Here is a 22,274-nt window from a genome sequence, read left to right as displayed (position 1 = left end):
GAAAACTCACTGTATTTTTGGCACCACATTAAACAGAGAGTTAGATGAATTTACTCAATTCAGTGCATCACCACAGTTTCTAGACAGACGGACTAAAGACCAGTCATGTAGCATCAGTTCTCTCCTAGTCTGCCCTCTTGTGGTTAAACCCTGAGTAAAGCGATCAGGACAAAAGTCAAACTAAAATAGTTTTATTTATTTGAAGCTTTAATCCTACTCTGCACATACTACACCAGATACAATTTTTAAAAGTATTCTCCAAGATGCTGGACAGGAAACTTGTTCTATTTTAGCTACTCTGTTGTAGACAGAAGACAACAATGAATTGCGTGAAAAGAGTGACAAAAATCTGATTTTAAACCCTGGTTCTGTGATGGGACAGAGGCATTATTTAGCAACACGGTGTTAATGCAACCCCCCAGCTGTGAATGAGGCTTTGAGATAAAAAAGGGCCATTTGCTACACCACAGGGATCTTTATATGCAACAAACCTTTTTAACACACATTTGAAAATTAATAGTTATTTGAATTACAATACACAATAAATTTCTTGTGTCATTAAAATTTGTTTTTTATGTAAATTTTAAAGAATAACTCTCTTTACTCAAAACAGATTAGCAACATATCTATGGAGCTCAGTTTCTCCACTTTGTCAGTGATTAATTTGAAGAAAATGGCTGTAGGTTCTACACAACAGAGTCATATTATTATATATGTCACAATGTATTTAGTCTTTATCCTTGACGTTCCACTTCCGGGATTGCTCCGGTGCCGCAGGAAATTCCGCCGGATGCATGTATTTTCGCCGGTGTCCGTTTCCTTTTCGCTTTCTTTGTATTGGAATTTTAATCTCCGGTGGATTTCTGAGGACTATGGTTAACTGCTCCTCAGATCTCAGCAGGGTAAATTGAGACAGCTAGCTAGACTATCTGTCCAATCTGAGTTTTCTCTCGCAGGACTATTTTACAGCGACTCCGTGAAAAGCTTAGCGCCGCCCATGATGATTGTGATTGGTTTGATCATTCTAGGATCTCCCATCCTAGAATGCTATGTGGACTAGCCAGACCCTTCTCCGCTCCACAGCGTGCGGATGGTCTGGCAAAGCGAGACTACAATGTATGCAACATATCAGGCAAGAATCGCTGTACCTATCACATTTCACTGACATATAGTAGCCACGTGTGTCCAACCTTTACTACCACCATCACAACATAATTTATCACTTATCTATCAGATACCCATAATAACATGATATATCTTACACATAGTAACATTGGCAGCTTCACCTTAGTTAGCCATTCAATATCAAAAAGGGGCCCCATATTTTTTAGAAATATCGCCTGTCTGTTGTTGGCTATTTTGGCCATTTATCCTAACCATTCATTAAAGGGGATGCTCTTTTTTGCTTTCCAGTGCCTGAGAACAATCCTACAACCTGTGGCCAATTTGCACCATAGAGTCTGCTGAACTGATAACCCCACCCCTCTGTTATTATACCATAGCCTATATCCAGAGTGCAGGGCCCTGCGCCAACTTTGTTCCAAGTAGGCTACTTTGTTGAGGAATGTTGCTTACAGAACTGTGGCTTAAAGAAAGAAATGGTGGAAAGGGGAATATGAGGATTTTTTAAGTTACTTAGAAAAATTTCAAAACGAAGTCTTCTAAGCCTAAATTGCCCAAGAGGAAGAAAAATGAGCGAGAGGATTAAGGAGGAGGATGGATAGCCTACAGTAGCCATGACTGTGTAACATGGTAACTAAGAAAAACTAAAAAATCAAATAAATGCGTCTGTTATATTATCTTTTCTCTCTAGTAACAACTGTCTTACAAACTGCTTTAATTATTATCAATCATATTTCTGTATATCTGTGTCTGTGTCTCTGTGTTCCAACCAGCAGCGGCCATCTGCTGCCCACCAAGGGCCTGGTTCTGTCCGAGGATTCTGCCTGTTAAATGGAACTGCACCAAATGCATGTTCTTGGGGGGAATTGTTGAGTCTGTAAATTATAGAGTGTGGTCTAGACCTACTCTATTTGTAAAGTGTCCTGAGATAACTTCTATTGTGATTTATTTGACATTATAAATAAAATAAAATAGAATTGAATAGTCCTGCTGAATCAATAACGGTTATGTTACATTTTAAATTAAACAAAAGCCACTTTTGTTCAAATTTCGATTTCGCCATGATTGTACTAAATATATGGACGAATTGGGAGCTTACGAGGATACTTGAACGCCACATTTGGCTCAGCCAGTCAGAGCTACGTTTCCATCGTCAATAGGAAACGAGGGAAGCGTCCTTAGAGATGTTGTTAGTACTGTAACTTTCGTATCCTTCTCCCCTCTGCGTACACAATGTCTGTGTTAAACAACTGACAACCGATCGGTATTGCCACAGAGGCTAATGAGAAAACGATTGGAAGTTTGGAAGGTAAATCATTTATCACGAATAAGCTATTCTCAAACTACTTAGCTGACTGAGCTAACGTTAAGTAGCTTTATGGGGCCCAGCTAGCTAGCAGTTGAAGTTAGCTGAGATGCTAGCTTAAGTAGCTTAGCGCACCCCCCCTTCAGCTGTCCCGCGCATTAGCAAGGTAAAAATCTTCAGTTTTCTCTCAGAAAGCAGGGCGTCACACAGCATAGTGAAACGCTGAGGGTGCAGAGCGAGACAGGCAACATTGTGTAGTTGTCTGCCACAGTGTTATACAGTATATCTCCCTGGCTTGTGCCATTCATCCTGTTTTGCATTTCTCTGCAGTAACCATGACTGCAGCTGCTCTCATAGGGGACCAACTGATCCTTGAAGAGGACTATGATGAAAGCTATACACCCTCTGAACAAGGTACACAGTGGTGAGGGTGATACCCTGGGTATGGCTGCCGTTAAGGATATGATTGACTCACTGTGTCTATATTATCTATATATATATATATATATAGTTCCATTATCTATCATCATACATATACATTGATATTGATGATAGATAATGGGAGGATCCTTCCTGACAGCAGTAGTGTGGAAAACCTGCAGCGTTTATTCATTCAATATATTGAGTTTTTATCACCTCCTAAACTCTTATATCATTCTGTTATATCGTGTTTGTTTTGGGGGGGCTTAGTTTGCCTTAATGAGCTGTTAAACATACTAGATGCTGTATAATGTACTATTACATTAATTTTGTCTCATATCACTCTTTTTCTCTTTCTCTCATCAGAGATCCAAGAGTACGCAAGAGAGATTGGCATTGATCCCGACAGTGAGCCGGAGCTCCTGTGGCTGGCCAGGGAAGGCATTGTTGCCCCGCTGCCTCCCGAGTGGAAGCCTTGGTAATTAAGGGGAGAGAGACTGGGGAGTGGATCCTCGGTAGCATGGCCACCCACAGAAAACCTTATGCAGAGATAATTCTAATCTGGAGATGATTTTACTGCACTTGATGTATTATTATGAAATCATGTTTGGCATTGAGAATGTGGTATTACAGTCTCACTCTGGGTTTCTATTTGCAAGTTGTTGTGAACAGTCTTGGTGAGGCACCAGAGATACAAGCAGTCCCAGTAGCAAGTTTGATTTATCGTAGTGTGTTTTGACAGTAATGTAGTGTGGGAGTGTTTGTGTCCATGGAACTAATCAAGGGTGAAGATCTGTTCTCAAAAAACCTGAAGGTGGACATGCATAGCAACCTTCTCTATAAAGCAACAATCAGCATCTAAACCAACTGAAGCCTTTTTCTCTAGAATTTATGCCACTATTTAGGCCTATTGCTTCACCATTTTCTGCTCTGTGTGTGCTCCTGTCGACTGAGAGACTGATACCAAATTATGAAGAAAACAAATGAAGTAATATTATTTTGTGGCATATAGGTTTTGTATATGTATATCATAGTTCATTTGGTGCAGCGTTCAGTTTCAGTGACATTACCTCTGGTGACATCTCTACGTTCACCCACCCATCCACCCATCATCTCTCCTTCACTTTTCTGGGCCTTTTTGGAGGTGCCGAAGTGACCCCCCTCCTCTCCCCCTTCCTCCCCCGCAGCCAGGATGTGACGGGGGATATCTACTATTTCAACTTCTCCTCGGGACAGTCCACATGGGATCACCCGTGCGACGAGCACTACCGCCGCCTGGTGGCCCAGGAGCGTGAGCGCGCCCAGCTCACGGCCGCTGCAGGAGGCACAGGGGCGAAGAAGGACAAGGACAAGAAGAAGAAGAAAGAAAAGAAGGAGAAGAAAGAGAAAAAGAAGAAAGAGCCGCTCAAGACTCCTGGAGTGAGTTGTTGTTGTATTTTTCCACAGTTTAATCTTGTATTTTTTTGTATTTAACCTTGTTAGTGGGAGAAATGCTTCACTCTGTGTTACATGGATAATAGAATTTAAAAGAAGAAAAAAATGCAGTTTTAAATATGTGTATTTTATCAATACTGAGTATGAAGCAAGAGAAACGTTGTAGCCGTATGGACACTGTGTCTTTTTTCCTACAGGCACTGAGTTCAGCCCTGGGACCTCTACCATCCCCGCTGGGCAGCCTGGCTCCTCTGAGAGGTCTGGATGCTCTCGGCCCAGGCCCTCTGCCTGGTTCTGCCCCTGGTCTGCGGCGGCCCCTTGGCAGCACTGGGGGACTGGAGCCCCTAAAGACATCCCTTGGGGTAAGATCCCATTGCTATATGGAGGACCATATGATTTGATTTTTTATTGTTAGCCTCTCCCAAACCATTACAGTATACAGTATACTATAATAAATGTCTTTCTCTGTCAGGGTCCTCGGAGCAGTGGAGCATCTAGTGTTTTAGGCAGCAGGCAGGAGGAGAGGGTGTCTCTCACTCTGCCTGGCTTTGATGATGATGATGATGATGTTGATGATGACGACAATAAGAAAATCTCCGAAATCGAGGTGCAGTTCAACCTAAAGACAAGTGTAAGATGATATAAGTAGTTGGTTTAGCTGCCTAATATGGCTCCTAAATGTATATTTTATGTCCCTGTCTAACCAGACATTGTCACTTTTTCAGCCGAGTCCTCGCGGTTCAGACCGATTATTGAAGAACCTTCATCTGGACCTGGATGCACTTGGAGGAGGCCTACATTATGAGGTAGACAGAGGATGGTTTGCTTTAAACAGAACTGGTTCTGGTTCTAAAATCAATCTTCTACTGTAAAAAGAGAAAATGAGAACAGCTGTTGCAGGGCTTACTGATATATTTCAGACCGATAAATCCAGGTACCTTTTGTCTTTGATGAGATAGTTTTGATTAGAGGTGCAACGATGAATTGATTAATCGATTAGTTGTCAACTATTAAATTAATCGCCAACTATTTTGATAATCGATTAATCGTTTGAGTCATTTTTTTATTAAAAAAAATAAGATTTCTCTGATTCCAGCTTGTTAAATGTGAATATCTTCTAGTTTCTTCTCTCCTTTGTGACAGTAAACTGAATATCTTTGAGTTTTGGACAAAACAAGACATTTGAGGACGTCCTCTTAGGCTTTGGGAAACACTGATCCACATTTTTCACCATGTTTTGACATTTTTATAGATCAAACAACTAATCGATTAATCGAGAAAATAATCAACAGATTAATCGACTATGAAAATAATTGTTAGTTGCAGCCCTAGTTTTGATTCAGTTTGATTCCATGTTGATTCGAGACAGGTACAGTCCTTTTTAGGTATGAATATTATATTTTTCTCTTATTCAGTCAGTTCCAGTGGAAAGTTTAAGTGTGTGTGTGTGTGTCTGTGTGTCTGTGTGTCTGTGTGTGTGTGCTCTAGGACAGTGAAGCCAGTGGTGAAGCTCCAGCTGAGGAGAGAACAGAGCCAGAGTTGCAGGACTTGGCCTTATCTGGAGACCACAGCCCTGAACCACCATCCCAACAGGTATATACACACACACACACACACACACACACACACACACACACGGCTCTCAGCTCTTTGTCTTCCTTGCTCTCTCATTTCGGTGTTCTGTATCTAACACCTGTGTTCATCATGCAATCATGTTCTTTGAATGGCCTTAGTGTTTTATGTTTTACTTGTCTGAAACATTTTTATATGTTGCATGAATTGACAGGAATTTAAGAAGCACAACCCTGACATCTCAGGTATATTCATAATTGTTGAGGTTAATAGTATTTCTACTGTATCTTTAAAGCTATAGTGCGTAGTTTCTGTCGCTTCCATTAGGAATTCTAAATAATGACAACAATACTGTTGGGCATCCACATGACGCAAGCCTTCGGTGATCGCACCCCTACCCCTCCTCCACGCAGTTGTTAATAGCACATAATTTAGGTTGAGTAAATTAAGTAGCAATAATTCCTACTCCTAGTACGTTACAAAACCCATTAATAGCCTGTTCATAAGCAGTAAGGCGACATCTGTGTCTTACCTCAGTCGCTTTTCTTTTTTTTCAGCGTTCTCCAAATAGGAAAAGCCACACCAATGGTTATCTGTGTTTGTCTTCGCTGTCGGTAACTTTTTTTTTGGTGGATTTTAGTCCTTCTGCTGATCGTGCAGGTCTTTTCTTAGCAGTACAATCACTGACTGAAACATTTTGTGGACGCTTCTTCGGGTTTTTAGCCATGCCTTCACCTGTTGCAGCAGTCCTCTTCGTCTCCAAAGCTGAACGCTGCTGTTGTCCTTTCTCTGCAGTAAAACGCTTCCCTCAAGCTGCTGCGTGGGAATTTCGCCGGGCGACACCATTTTGTAAACATAGCCATACTGACAAATACAGAGAGAGTTTTATGGAGCTGATTAGCTTTGTATCAACTCATTTGGCAATGGCTTGAATGTTACGGACATTCATTAATATAAAATAGCCGCGCACTAATAGCTTTAAGCCAGAGATGTTCAAGACCAGAGTATATTGTGAAGATAAAAATGCAGCCATTGATAACTTCACATTGCATTTTCAATTAATGATAATAATAATAATAATGTGGGATATAGATGCTAATATATACTGTACATATATTTTTAGGTTTGCGGCAAGCCTAATTGTTTCCACACATTCTCTGTGTTATCGCTACCGTGAACTTGTCTTGTTGTCTCATGTAACTGTGTTTCTAAACCATCTCTTATTCCTTCTCTTTGTCTCGTGTGACCTTTTTAAACCTTTTTAAACCTTTGCACCGTGACCCTGGGTGTGTTCCTGTAGCTGCTATGCTGCTGGGATCTGTCCTATGGGCACGGCTGTCACTGTGCCTTCCTCTTTGTCTTGCTGTCTTCCTACTGTCACTGTTACTGCTTTGCTGTCTAAAAGTATATATCAGGAGCATGTTTCAAAACAACGAATACTATCATTCCTCTAATTTTTTGTATATATCCCCATTGGGATAGACCAGTACAACTCCCCATGACTGCCATTACATTCTGAGAAAAAGTCAGTCCTAATTTATAAATCTATGAACATGTCTTACATTACCTACTGATGAAAGTTGGTAATGCATTTACTCTTTATTCTGTAATTACACAATGTCCCAAAACATTAACACACTGTGGCTTTTTTGAAAGAGGAATTACATTTATCAAACAAACCTGCCCCTTTGTGTGTGCCTGTATTCGAGTGTGAGAGAGACGTGTATGTTTTTCTATGCATACATGCATATTTTTATTTGTGCATTTGACTAATTTATTTCTCGTGTGTTGGTTGTCTGACATGACTCATTTTGTCCTTGAAAAATGCATGATCTGGTAATTTTGCGTGCAGTTGTGTCAAGATAACCCCCTCCCCCCCACCCCCAACATCTTTAAGCTGGGGTCACAATCTTTTTTGACTGCCTCCTTCCCTCACCTGCCCTCCTTCGTCCTTTCTCTCCCTTGTGTCTCTGCACGCTTCCTTTGTGCCTCTGTCTGGGATGGATGGACAATTCCTCCTATTCCTCTCCATCAAGGACTCTCTGTGGGGCCGCCGCCTCCACCTGTCCTCACTGGCGGGCAGCAGAAACCATGTCAGTGAGGAGGGGGCACATGCTGGAAACTCTGCTGAACAGGAGGTAGCAGAGGAGGTGAATGAGGTGGTGGAGGAGGAGGAGGAGGAGCAGGAGGAAGACAAGGATGTTCAGAGAGAGAAGGGAGAGGATGAAGGAGGAGGGAAAGCAGAGGAGGGAGAGACAGAGGAGAAAGGAGAGTTAGAAAATGAGCTGCAGGATGGAGAGGCACAGGACGAGGAAGCGGATGAGAGGGAAACCAAAGAAGAGGGGGAGGAGATGGAGGACGAGCAGGGAGGAAGTAAAGGGTCTATAGGAAGCAAGAATGATGAGGAGGAGGAGGTGGTAGAGAGCGATGAGGTAGAGGAGGAATGCTGTGAGGGCGATGATGGAGAGATAGATGAAGGCGATGGTGGAGTGTCAAAAAACGTCCAACACAGTGACAAGCAGGAGAGCAAGGAAAGAGAGGAAAATGACAGCGACGTGGAAAGTTGTTTCAAAAGCCAACAGCATGAGGCCAAAGACAGAGAAGAGAATGTGGAGAGTGACGGGGCAGGGGAGAGTTTAACGGAGGAGAAAGAAGAGGTGAAGGAAGAGATACAAGCGGAAGAATTTGAGGAAGGTAGCGATGAAGTTGTAGAGAAATGCTTCAAAAGCGATCAAGACGAAGGGAGTGAGGAGGAGGACGAAAATGACAAAGAGAGGGAAGAGCTTGAGGGAAGTGTAGATGACGAAGAAGGGCAGAATGAGAATGAGGAAGTGGAGGTGGAGATAAATAGCGAAAAAGAGGAGGAGGTGGAGATAAATGGCGAAAGAGAGCAAGAAAAGGAAAAAGAGGAGGAGGTGGAGATATATAGCGAAATAGAGCAAGAAAAGGAAAAAGAGGAGGAGATATATAGCGAAAAAGAGCAAGAAAAGGAAAAAGAGGAGGAGGAGATAAATAGCGAAAGAGAGCAAGAAAAGGAAAAAGAGGAGGAGGAGGAGATAAATAGCGAACGAGAGCAAGAAAAGGAAAAAGAGGAGGAGGTGGAGATATATAGCGAAAGAGAGCAAGAAAAGGAAAAAGAGGAGGAGGAGGAGGTGGAGATATATAGCGAAAGAGAGCAAGAAATGGAAAAAGAGGAGGAGGAGATAAATAGTGAAAAGGAACAAGAGGAGGAGGAAGAGGAGGTGGAGATATATAGCGAAAGAGAGCAGGAAAAAGAGGAGGAGGAGGAGGAGGTTGAGATAAATAGTGAAAGAGAGCAAGAAGAGGAGGAGGAGGAGGGTGAGAACGATGAGGCTTTGGAGAGATGCTCCCTGAGCCAGGGGAAAGTGATAGAGAGTGACGAGGAGGTGTTAGAGAGATGTCTACAGAGCGAAGGGGGAGACACAGAGGGGGAGGGGCTGGAGGTAGATGATGAATCAGACGCCCAAAAGCCCCAAACTGCATCGGAGAGTGAGGAGCAAGTCGTTGAGGTTTTTGAGGCTGGAGCGGCTCAGGTTCGACCCGCCAAGCTAAACAAGAAGATGATGCTGAGTGACCTTAGAACGCTTGACCAAATAAGAAAAACTCTTGCTGGCAAGATGAAGAATGTGACAAACAAATCCCCCCTTCCTGCAGAGGTAGGGTTTGGTGTTGCCTCTGTGCGTGCTTACACACCTCACCCCATTCACTACCCGACCCCAACCCTGATCTTGCCTGATCTCTGCACGCAGGTGCATGTAGCTCCCAGAATCCAACTCCACTGCCTTAGGGGCTCCCAGCCTGAATGTCATCACTCGCACACTGGAATATTATTTGGTGAGAGGACGGATCCGTTTGAGCCCCTGAGGACTGGATTGGAAAGTTCTGATCCCTTTTCCCATTGGTAGTCCATCTGCTTTTGGATTGACGGGTGATTTTGAGTTATTTGACCAGACGCACAGGTCTCTCATCTCCCGCCATTTCCTCCCCAATCTTTCCAAGACTGCTTGCTTTGATTACACATTGCTTGACTATCTTCACTTCAGTATGCCTGCCAGCTCGTTGGCCTTGTTTGTGTTTGTGTACGCTCTGCTTTTGACTTCATGCTGTGTGTGTGTGTGTGGTCTGTGTCTTCAATATTTAGTGTTGCTTGTGCAATTTTGTTTGCGTGTTTACTCAGAACCGTTACCTTGCCGTTGAGTGTTTATATGTGTTTGTGTTATTGCAGGAGTCTGAGGCCAGTGAAGACATTGAGAAGGCTTCATCCTCCATAGATGTCAAGGTACTCTGATCATGCAGTGTGACACCCATTCACCACCATTCAGTCATTCGTTGAACTGTTGTCAATCTGTTTTGTAATGGTTCTGTTTTTGTTTTTTTGTTTTATCCTAAAGCTGTCGGAAAAGGTTCTGGACATCAACGACCTGTCCGGCACTGTCAGTCCACTGGAGAGAGACGATAAAGAGGAAACAAAAGAGGAAGAGGAGAATGAAGGGGGGGCAAAGACACAGAAGGCTAAGGCTGCCAAGAGGTACGTTTTTCTTTTTGATATTGTTCCTGGAAAACAGCTGCTGTGCTTAAACTAAGTTGCATTATCTCTTATCAGGTCTTGAATAGTGCCTCACAAGGAACTGGAAGTTCATTTTAGATGCCTTAATCCATTTTGTTTCCATGAAAGTAATTTCAGCTGTGAAATCCCCAAACATTTCTTTGCGAAGCTCCCAACCATTACATGTACAGTATATCAGTGAAACATGCAGTACTTCGTCAAAGGAAGGGCATGGACATTCAGGAAACATAAACAACTTGTCCATTAATAAAGTAACACTGAAAGTTGTATGCAATCTTAGGGTATTTACAGCCTTTTTTAACAATTGGTATAACACCTTTCTCCCTCTTCAGCCATTTGCAGGCTGCTGGCAAAGACAACCCTCTAGCAATAAAAGTTGACCGGCTCGTCCTCCACCAGCTCAGCCATTCGCCCTCCCTCTCAAGCTCGTCCCGCTCAGAGCAAGCTGACATGCTCCGTCTGAAAACCGAAAGCCTCGGCACGTCTCTGGGGCTACAAAGGCCTGAGACCTCCAGAGGTCGGCTGGTCCGCACTTCCAACACCCAACTTGAAGACACTGAACCCCCCTTACAAAACCAGGAGAGCCCACTGGAAGAAGAGGGCGGCCCGAGAGTGTGGAAAGACAGAGAAAAGAAAGAGAGGGAGAAAGAGGAGGAGGAGGAGGAGGAGAGGAAGAGGGCAGAGAAAGAGGAAAGGAGTCTGAGAGAGAGGAAGGTAGAGAGGGAGAGGAGGAAGGCTGATCAAGAGGAGGAGGAGAGGGAGAATATGATGAAGGAGAAGGAGAAGAGAATGCGTCTCCTCCAGGAGGAGCTGAGGAGAAAAGAGGACGATGAGGAGAGGAGGCTGAAGGAGGAGAGTGAGGAAAGACTGAGGTAGGCATGGAGACACATATTTTACTAAACACTTTTAGAACAATTTCTTAATTCATAAATGCACATGTATGCGTGTCTCCCAAAGGGCTCTGCGGCAGCATCTCGTGTCTAAGAGGAGAGAGGAGGAGGCCAGGCTGAATGAAGAGTCTGAGAGGACTCTAGAGGAGCTCAGAGAGTCTGTCCGCGGGGAGAGGGAGAGGCAGCAACACCAACTCAGGTCAGACACATACATTAACACAGAAAACTGAGTTGCAGAAAACAAAGTGACGCTAAATCTGCGTGTCTTGTGTGTGTGTGTGTGTGTGTGTGTGTGTGTGTGTGTGTGTGTGTGTGTGTCCTGTGATCAGGAAGGAAAGTGAGGTCATGCTGAAGGAGTTACGCATCACTCTAGAGGAAGAGCGAGTAGCGGAGCGCGACAGACTGGAGGCCCAGAAGAGGCAGGACACTGAGCGTCTGAAGGCTGAGTCGGAAAAAGAGCTGCAAGCGGAGAAGAGGAGACTCCAGGGAGAGAGGGAGGAGAAACTAAACTCCCTGAAACACGAGGTGACTGAGGAGGATTGCTGGCCTGCTTGTGTCCGGCTCGTCTTTGATTTCAATATTATTTAGTCTTTAAAATGTCAGTGTTTGAATGTTGATATTGCACCTGGCATGACTTGCCTTGAGACTCCTTCTCTGCATGACTAATGAGGGATATCTAATTCCACACAAACTGAAGCTAAACACAAATACTAGGAACAACAAAGATAAACAATATAATGTTTGAAAATCAATATAATTGAAGTTTAATAAATAGCAGAATTCAAATAGTGTCACTGTTATTAAGCAATCTGGAGTGAAAAACAAATGAGCTTGATGGTGTTTTAAGCCCCTGACGTCTCCTTCCAGGCATCGCTGCAACCGTTGACTTCAAGGCACCTAACCCTAACCTTAACCCTAACCCGGCTTTTTTAAGGAGATTTTTAAGTCTTTTATTCACACCAGTGGTCCTCTTGTGCCCGTGCCCCTCGCAGCGCCCATCCTGGGCGCTGTGTTTTAACCCAAACCTAACCATAACCCTAACCCTAAGGCCGGCCACACACTGGCTGCGTCGCGTGAGTGTGGCATTTCTGTTGCGTGGCGGCTGCGTGGATTTTTCTGTCTTTGCCCACCAGAAACTGACGCGGCGCTGCTGCTGCTAGCCTTGTCTGTACACATGTATGTTTCCCATTGATTTACTGCACTCAAGCAGTAGTATACTTCATGTTAAACATAAATATATACTGATTTGATTACAGTAAAGACAACGTCGGCAGTATTGACGGCAAAATAGGCTACAGAATATTTCGTTCTGTATTGACAGGTGCATTATTTGAAAATCGATAATTATTTATTTTTTTAATTACATTTATATCTGCATTTATGTCAAAACCTAGAGACTTTCAAACATCAACATTTATTTACATTTATTAATATGTATTTGTGTCAAAATGACAAATAAAACATCTTTTCCTATTCTGTTTTGCCTAGAAACGCTTCCAACACGCTTGCGTGTCGCGTGAAAAATAGGCGTCGTGCCTGAGACGTGCGTGTCAAGCAGGCAGTGTGCACGCTCTAACCTGTTAACATGGGAGCCGAAATAAAAACGGACATGCCACGCAGCTGACACGCTCACGCGACGCAGCCAGTGTGTGGCCGGCCTAACCCTAACCATAACCATTGTCTAATCCTAGCACCTTCCAGGCAGCGCTGCTTGGAAGGAGACGTTGGGGGTTTAAAACACCGATAAACAACATATGACCCACGCAATGTAACAGGTTGGCATATTAACATGGATACCAGTTTTCATATGTAAAAACCTCCTGTCAGTCACCCTCTTCAGTACAGTTCAGTTTTAGTTTATTTCTTGTCAGTTGTTGTTAGCAAACAGCAAGATAAATAATGAATGCCTTGAACATCCATTGTGGAAGTAAAGTGTTGGCGTCATTAATAAAAAAAAAAGACATTAACCGGATATGAACTCAAATGATGTATATGTAGTATATAACCACTTTGTGTTATATTTATGTAAACATCAGACACAACTGGAAACATCAGGAGAACCAGGCCTTATGTTTGTTCTGTTTTGGTGGTACATGGTGGCATTGGACTTGAGGGACACAGATTAATGACCTGTCCCTATGTTTGTCTGTCTGTGTTTGTACTATTTTGTCTGTATAAAGGTCAATATCACAGAGAAGAGGAGGGAGTTCATGAGTCCACGTCCTGAACAGCAGCTGGCAGATTACCACCGAGAGGTTAGGTCATCCTCATCACCATGTGTATATTTATTTTCTTTAGTTACATTTTCACTGAATCCAGGACTCAGAACACCATGTCCTCCTCTCTTTGCAATAGAACAAGATCTTTGCTGGACTCATAATATTCAGTCCTGGTCTCATTTGATCTGTTTCTGTAAAATAATCTCTATTCAAAGTCAAAAACATGTATTTATGTGTCAGAGCAAAGCATGTGTTGAAAGATCAAGTGCATGCATATGTTCCTATGGTCACACTATGTGTTAAATAGAAACACATGCATAAAATAACTTAACACTGCAACAGTCCCCCTCCCTCCTTCCACTGGTTTGTCTTGTCAGTGTGACGGTCATGTTCTTGTTTTGTCATTAGTGTCTTTCTTTTATGTCGGTCTGTCATGGAAAATCTACGAAGTCTAAAACAAAACAAATTCTGTCACTGTCTAGCTAGCTGATGTTCTTCAGGAAGTGCGGGAGGAAGTGCAGCGCGATCACGAGAGGAAGCTGGAGCAGTTGAGGGAGGACCACAGAAGAGAGATGAACAGCATCAGAGAGAAATACCTGGATGAGGTCAGATAGTGTTTACGTTTCACATTTAGCTGATACATGCCCTCATCCTGTACTTACATTAGTGGAAACAGTAGAATATATTTAAATGCCATATTTTCGTTTCCAGCACGCATCAGCAGAGAAGAACAGGCTCTATATTAATAATAAATAAATCCACAACTAGCCATTTTTTTTGTTTGTTTTTTAAACGCAATTAAAAAATGTTGTGTTTGTGTGTTCCAGGAGACTGCTCAGAGGGCGCGCTTGCTTTCTACTCTGCAGGAGGACAGAGAGCATCTGCAGGCCTCGCATGCTGTCCAACTGGAGAAACTCCGCTTGCAGCTCAACACACAGATACAAAAGACACAGCTGACACACTCGCGCAAGGTGAGACCAGACAGACACACACATTTATTAACGATGCAGTGCTGGACTTTCATGGTCTAAAACTGATGGCTCATAAAGTAGGTCATCCTTTCCACCGGGTGGATGGTTTTAATTTAAAATTCCAGTATATAGACAGAAATTATATTTTTTACTTACCAAATTAAGGGTAAAGGGAAGCTTTTTCTAAAAAAAAAGTAAACAGTCTATTCCAGAGAATAAATCTTTTTTATTTCTTCTATTAGGAGTCAGAACTGGAGGACCTAAAAGATCAGATGGAGCTGAGAGCCAGAGAGCTGAAGAACCAGGAGGCCATGCTGCAGACCAAGGTCTTGTATCCCATACTGTGTGTACTATTAATCACTGATACACTAACCTAAACCACATGGACTAATGGTTTCTGTCTCTTATCAGGTAGCAGATCTGAAGAGGAGGAGGAAGAAGCTTGGGGAGGAAGAGGAGGAAGTGGACAGACAGATAGAGGTGGGACATCACACTTTTTCTTCATGGAAAGAGAGAATATAGTCACCAACCCGTCCACCTATCAACCCCTTATTTCTCCACTTGTCTGTGTGTGTCCAGGCCTTACCCCGGCTGATCCAGGAGAGAGACCAGCTGACAGAGGAGCTGGAGAGGATGAGAGAGGAGAAAACTCAAGCCAGAGAACTCCTTCAGAGAGCCAGGGAAGAGAGAAGTGAGGCCAAGGAGGAGGGGGAGAGGCTGAGGGAGGAGAGAGACAAAGCCAGGGAAGAGAGCAGGAGGTCCAAGGAGAACAAGGAGCGACTGGAGAGCAAGGTGGCGCTGCTGCAGGAGAGATGCGACCGTCTCAGTCGCAGAGTCAGGTATAGTTTACTACACAGGACATCCATGCATCCTGTGTGTTTACTTCAGTTTCAGCCAGTGGAATTACTGAGGAGAATGTAATGATATCCAGTGTTCCTGTTTTTATACCATTTTGTCCAATCAGTGAGCTAGAACAAGGCGAAGGAGCAGGCACCTCCACCAGACCAGAACCTAAACAGGACAAAAAGAAGGCAGAGAATGCAGAGGTGACGGCGCCCTCCAGTGACAGGAGAGACTCATCGCTACATGTAGAAGACCTGGAGGACCTGCCACTCTCCCCTGTACCCGACAGCCACAGCAGCATGGACGAGTAAGGAGAATAAGAGACAGAAAACCAAGAATACATTTGTGGTTGTAAATGCACAATTTTGGCCATTTGGTATATACAGGGTACATATGTACTATAAGTCTGTTTTAGGTCCCTGAACAATACAAAGTTGTCATAGTTGCTAATATGCCAATATTCAATATTTCTACATATTTTAGTGCCACAATAACAAGTACTGCTTCCCCTGAAATTGTATGGAAAAAAACCCTGAAATGGCGCTGTCTACTCAGACAGAATATTGCTACGTCTACCTCTACTAAATAATATATTTTTTTTTTTTGTCATGCCACTAAGTGGCCCATCCCGCACGGAATTACATGACACCAATACAAAAGTAATTTCATCCACAGCTTCCGGTCCAATGTCCACACACAACATACTCTACTTTGCACAAAATAAAGAAGAAAGAAAACATATTACAGCAGCCACACAATAGTGTAACCCATAAATTGTCCCAACTATAACTAAACATGTCATACATAAAACACAACTACAGCCACAGAAAAAAAAGTAAATAAATAAACAGGGAATGCCACTTTCTAGACAGAGAATCATCGATACTATTAATACTGTAATACATATTATTTATAGAGGGCTTATTGAGAGACTAATACAATGTACACAACAAGTTAAATAAAATAATCTAGGGGGAAAAGGTAACAGATGACATTAAAATAAGTTCTTGAAAGGTGAGTTTTGAGAAGAGGTCGACCGATATGGTTTTTCTCTGGCCGATGCCGATGCCGATCTTTAGAAATCACGGTCAGCCGATGGCTGATTAATGCTGCCGATTTATTTTGGCCGATATTTGGCTGATATGTGCTTGTTTTTAAACCTCTATTTGAAAGATAAAACGTAACACTAATATACACAGAATTTCTCAACAAAAACATTTATTGAACACTTCACCAATCTACACGTATAATGTAAAAACATACTGTAGCCTATATTGTATAAATAATGTATGAAAAATATATTAAATAAACGAAACAGGTAAGAAGAAAATAAACTTTGTCAAATAAACCTTTCAATGAAAAAATAAAGTTTAGTGCACTTATCAGCTTTAAACTTCTGAGAATACAAATCTGCTTCACAGAAAGTGACATTATTAATCTCAACACTATTTCCTCCTAACTCCTGTTGAATCACATAAGACTAGGGCTATCTAAAGTCAGTTCTTGTTCACCTTGTTTGTTAGATAATTGTTCATTTGTTGCAGTGTTTTATCTGTGTTTTGGGGATCCTACTGTTAGCCTACATGTCCTGTTGATTTCCAGATTTCTGTCATTCAAACAACTCTTAGTTGTAATTTAAAACTCATCCAGCCAATTTAATAAAATTAAGGGTTTTATTCGTGCTCGAGTCCATAGATGCAGTTAATGGATAGCCTACAGGCACGGAGGACTGAAGGCTCTGTTAGCAACGATTAGCTCCGTTAGCGGTTAGCTCCAGTTAGCTCCGTTATAGGAGTGGATGAGACTGCCACGGACAGGGGTAACAACCAGACTCTGATAAATGATATTCGGGGAGCTTCCACAGCGGTGTGGCCGCGGTGTTTTGTACGGTTTTATTAGTACAGTTAATCCCAAGGCAAGAACACCAGCAACGTGCTACTGCTAAAGGTAGCGTCTGAACCTGAAGTGACTGTGCGAGACACACTGCGCAAGAATTCACAAGGGGAGGGTCTGGAGGCAGCTGGTCTGGGTACGCTGTAAAAAATGTCGCCTATTCATGTTTTTAACACTAGGCTGCCCGCAGATGCGCCTGCTTATTAATCGGCTTGATATTGGCCGATGCCGATTATGTAAAAAAAAAAAAAAAAAAAGAGCCAAAAATCGGCCGATTAATCGGCCGGCCGATTAATCGGTCGACCTCAAGTTTTGAGTACTTTCTTGAATATGGCAGATTGGTGCAGTCCCGTATGTGTTGGGGAGAGAGTTCCAGATGGAGGGGGCAGCTATGGAGAAGGCCTCGCCACTCCAGGTCCGGTGCTTGGTCCTGGATGTTTGCGATGGGCGGGATGGTATCAGAGGAATGGAGGCTGATTATGATAATAATTGTTGATCACTGTTGATCAGAACATTCCTGATTTAGAAGACAGTCCATGAGAGCTGGGCACAAGTGTGTATTTAACCTCAGCCCTCATCTCCACACATCTAATGTTTCCAGGTTTCAACGCTACATCTCCACACATGGCGCATCCATCCAAAAAACCAAAGTCTTCCTGGAGAGGGAGAGCAGCCGGCTGATGGAGAGACGGGCAGCTCTGCGGGCGGCCCAGACCAGCTCCTTCCAGGACCCCAACCACGATGGAGGGGTGACTGAGGAGATGACAAGAAACCTCCAGCAGGTAGGGAGGAGTGTGACCCACCTCCTGCTGAACAATAATTGGTGTGATGACTGGTACGACAGGGTTAATTGGAAATAAGTGTTAAGTGCCGGTTCCTTTCCCTCGTTCTGTCAGGAGGCCAGAAATGTGGTGGAGCTGCAGCGGGCGGTTCAGAGAGGAACCACTCTCCTGCGGAGGAAAGAGGAGCAACTCCAGCAGCTAGAGAGCTCTATAGCTGAAGAGGTCAGGAGAAAACATCCGCCAGTACACTCTGTTAAAGTGATACTTTACTTTGGTTAAGCATTTTTATATGTTCAGTGTAAGAGATTTCATGAAGTCAACCAGCACCTTTAATCATAGCTGGAAATGAATGAATGAATACATCAATTTAAAAAAATGTAGTTCTGCCTCGCACTCTGCTCTTTCATTTCATGTCCTTGCTCTCTCCATTTAGCCGCTGTTTGAGGGTCTGTCTCGGCTGGCAGGAGAGAGGAAGGTGACTTTTGATGTGACTGAATCTGACCTCAGCAGCACTGTGGACCCATTGGATGGAACAGGTAACACATTCATAGTTTTACCAAAGAACCTGACATATTCACCGTTATTATTGCTATATATATATATATATATATATATATATATATATATATATATATATATATATAAAACCTGATTTTGACATTGTATATATTACCTTATTGTTATCTTAGACTTTTTATAATTGCACTTTACCACTTTGTATTGCAACTGCTGAACAGCAAATTACCTCGGAATGAATGAAGTTCTATCTTATCTTACACCATATACTTAGATTATTACATATTTCCAGCTACACTTAGTTCCTCTCTTTATCTCCATTTCTCCCTCACTCTCTTGTCAGGCGGTCATCCTACAGTCCCGGACAAAGTCCAGGAGTTAGCAGAGTCTTTGCAGCAGATCTCAAGCCAGCTCAACACCGTCCTGAGTGCGTTGGGTTCACTGGACCAGAGGCAGAACGCCACACCCTATACAGCCTTCCCTCTGCATCTGTCTCAACCTCACTCCACCCCAGCTCCCACCTCCACCTCTGCATCAGTCATGCACCAGATGCACACCCTGGGCCCCAGCTCCTCAGCCCCACCTCCCCCAGTGAGGCTTTCAGAGCCATCCTGGAACTGGGCGCCCCAAGGCACCTCCGCAGCCACCCCTCTTTTCAGTACCCGCATCAGCAGTGGGTTGAGGGGCTCTGAGGATCTCATCAACAGCCGATGGAGCCAGATTTTCTCCAGTATGCCAACAGACGGCTCATTTAGCTTCAGACCGAGTGCAGCACTATTAATGTTGATTGTTGAAAAGGGTTTCTATCAGTCGCAATCATTGTTGTTGGTCCTGAACTGTTGTTCTGTTCTCTAGGAGGAGCTATGGACCCGATCGCCTCCAGCACCATGGGGCCTACCTCCGCATACTCATCATACACTCCTGCTAGGTAACCAGGAATGCACCTTTGATCTCGCTATAGATTACATACACATCCCCACTGTCTTAAATGTACTTACAACAATCCTAAAACTGTGTGTGTCTATGTGTATCTAAGTGAACATGGTCGTAGCCTGCGGCCCATGCAGAAGTCAGTGGAGGTAGACGGCCAGAAGCTGCAGGGCCTGATTGACGGCAACAAGAGGTGGCTGGAGATGCGCAAAAAAGACACCAGCATGTATCCTTTTATAACACATACTCATCCACAGACACACACTAATGTGTTGAATCTACATAAAGAACACACAATCCGGTGTCTAGTTTTCAACCTCATTTCAATGTAGCTGTACCTGTATAGACTGCCATGCTGATATACTGTATGTTTAGACAATTACAATTCACAAAACCATGACCATGGAGATGGAGAAAATGCAGTAACATCCAGGCATTTGGTAAAACAGCAAAGAATCAGATAAAATAATTTATTTTCCTCTTCCTCTATTTATCTTTCACAAGCTCATTTTAGTTTGGCACCAAGCAGCAACCTCAGGTGCTGAAAAATGAAGGAATGCAAAGTGCCAGAAACTGCAGTTTATTGAGCGACCAGTTGAGGCTGGCTCAAAGAGGGATGTCAATCCCCATTAGTCTATATCCACGACGTTCCACTTCCGGGATTGTTCAGCTGCCTTTGGAAATTCCGCCGGATCTCCCTCATTTTGGCCGGATGTCCGTTACCTTCCGCTTTCTTTGTGTTGGCATTTTAAACTCCGGTTGATTTATGAGGACTATGGTTAACTGCTCATCAGAACTCTGCAGGGTAAATCCAGACAGCTAGCTACACTATCTGTCCAATCTGAGCTTTCTGTTTTTAATCGTCCCATGACATGGTGCTCTTTGGATGCTTCTATATAGACCTTAGTGGTCCCCTAATACTGTATCTGAAGTCTCTTTTTATATAGACCTTAGTGGTCCCCTAATACTGTATCTGAAGTCTCTTTCCCAAAATTCAGCCTTGGTGCAGAATTACAGCCACTAGAGCCAGTCCCACAATGAGCTTTCCTTAGTATGTGCCATTTCTGTGTCTGTAGCTATTGAGGAGGAGAGAGGGGGGGAGGGGGTGGCCTTGACCAACTGCTACTTTGCTCGTATGAAAGCCATGATGTCTCGCTCTCATGGGTGGGCCAAATTCTCTGGGCGGGCAAAGCAGAGAAAGGGGAGGTAATCTTGCTCCTTATGACCTCATAAGGAGCAAGATTCCAGATCGGCCCATCTGAGCTTTCATTTTCTCAAAGGCAGAGCAGGACACCCAGGGCTTGGTTAATACCTATCGCCATTTCTAGCCACTGGAGGACCATAGGCAGGCTGGGGGAACGCATATTATATATGTTAAAAAAACCTCATAAAGTGAAAATGTCATGCCATGGGACCTTTAAAACAACTTACGTACACGTTCCACCCAAACAAGTTCCTTCCCGAGGCTATTTTGAAGTGGCACCGGGGCTCTGTGCGTGCGTGTGTGCGTTTAACATCAGTTGAGCAATAGAGAGGACTGTTGCTAGCTAGATAGAAAAGTAGAAAGCTTTATGTGTCTTTTAACACTCTATTTTCATTATTTAACTATTTAACTTTAAAAATGTTTATTGATGTATTTTTGACTTGTCTGATAACCTTTTACTACTTCACGTTATTGCCCTTTATTATCCAAAGCACACCATTACTTGGCAGACTGTTTTATGAACAGTGTTATGCCCGTCGTTGTCTTTAACTCTGCCTTCCAGACCTCTGTTCACTCGCTATCCGGCTCCTTCAACCAAGAGCGGCCTGCTCCAGCTAGGCCTGGACGATAACAACCAGATCAGAGTCTATCATTACTGAGGACATGACACACAGTTCAGTCCTGTTGCACTGTGACTGTCACTGAGGACTTTGAAGCATTAATGACTTTGACAGGTCAGCGTTGTGACGTTTACACGCGGGGCCTCACGTGAGCGTCCCCTGATTCATTCCTTTTAAAGAAAAAACTTTCAGTGCAAAGGTTTTCAGGGAAAGTCCAACCTCATCTGCAGGGATTTGAGAAAGAGATGACTGCAGAGGACATGGCAATTCAGGGAGCAACGTGTCACAGAGGGCTGAGGACATGTATCCTCCAACATTAGATATGGCTGTGAGCAACAGGAGACCTTTTTAAATCAAATCAATCAATCTTCAATGTCACGTTTACAGATTATAGATCAATGCCAGACTTGGGCCAAATGGTTTACTGTAGTTTACTTTGATGCCCAATGGGAAAGTCAAGTTTACTAAACTTCTTTTACTGAAAACATCCCAGACACTTATATTCATGTTGTGAACCCATTTGCTGCTGTAGGCAGGAAATAACACTACATGGTAGTGTTTTTCAGCTGCACAGAGGTCAAGTTTCATTTCATGACAGGTTACATTTGTATTTATTAAACTGGTTTTTTAAGTGTCTTGTGTGGGAAATGTAAGTTTTGAACTAATGTCATTAGATTTAGTTGTTTTAGCCGGTCAGAAACAGAAATCACTGTTTGTAAAGGTGAAGCCAATCCACTTTTATTTTACATGACATATTCCACAGATGTTGGCGCAGCAGTGAGCCGTTGATTAGTGTAACTTTAACATATGTGAAGGCAGCGAGAAAAAAAAAATGTCTTGTGCATATAGAAGTGTAAATAAATGCTGTATTTTTCTATAAAATATTTTAATAAACATTTTATATATAGGCTAATCATGTATTGTGTTCTGACCCTGTTATAGGCTAGTACTGTTGGGTGTGGTC

The 22,274-nt window shown here is 43.1% G+C and overlaps 1 protein-coding gene across 3 annotated transcripts; it reads left to right on the top strand.

Annotated features, from left to right (window-relative positions):
- Window positions 1-2,249: 2,249 nt before the first annotated feature.
- On the top strand, window positions 2,250-22,228 carry LOC116038865 (centrosomal protein of 164 kDa). 3 transcript variants are annotated; one of them, XM_036001076.1, is made up of 30 exons: window positions 2,250-2,431; window positions 2,759-2,842; window positions 3,215-3,326; window positions 4,036-4,267; window positions 4,480-4,644; window positions 4,755-4,889; window positions 5,008-5,088; window positions 5,771-5,875; window positions 7,891-8,691; window positions 8,863-9,045; window positions 9,085-9,531; window positions 10,101-10,154; window positions 10,267-10,403; window positions 10,775-11,314; window positions 11,400-11,531; window positions 11,662-11,857; window positions 13,513-13,587; window positions 14,034-14,156; window positions 14,379-14,522; window positions 14,765-14,848; window positions 14,934-15,002; window positions 15,102-15,361; window positions 15,487-15,672; window positions 17,860-18,040; window positions 18,155-18,262; window positions 18,474-18,576; window positions 18,900-19,286; window positions 19,412-19,484; window positions 19,593-19,712; window positions 21,253-22,228. In XM_036001076.1, the coding sequence occupies exons 2-30, from the start codon at window positions 2,764-2,766 to the stop codon at window positions 21,347-21,349; spliced, it is 5,409 nt and encodes a 1,802-aa protein (XP_035856969.1). In that variant the 5' UTR covers window positions 2,250-2,431; window positions 2,759-2,763; the 3' UTR covers window positions 21,350-22,228. The 3 variants fall into 3 exon arrangements, with proteins under 3 accessions (XP_035856969.1, XP_035856970.1, XP_031139405.1); XM_036001077.1 differs by lacking the exon at window positions 8,863-9,045 and adding an exon at window positions 8,735-8,769 and having other exon boundaries at window positions 7,891-8,704; window positions 9,094-9,531; XM_031283545.2 differs by lacking the exons at window positions 7,891-8,691; window positions 8,863-9,045; window positions 9,085-9,531 and having other exon boundaries at window positions 2,251-2,431.
- Window positions 22,229-22,274: the final 46 nt, after the last annotated feature.

This window comes from Sander lucioperca, chromosome 5 (genome assembly GCF_008315115.2).
Source record: "Sander lucioperca isolate FBNREF2018 chromosome 5, SLUC_FBN_1.2, whole genome shotgun sequence".
NCBI classification, from domain to species: Eukaryota; Metazoa; Chordata; class Actinopteri; order Perciformes; family Percidae; genus Sander; species Sander lucioperca.
This window is presented reverse-complemented; position numbering and strand designations above follow the sequence as displayed.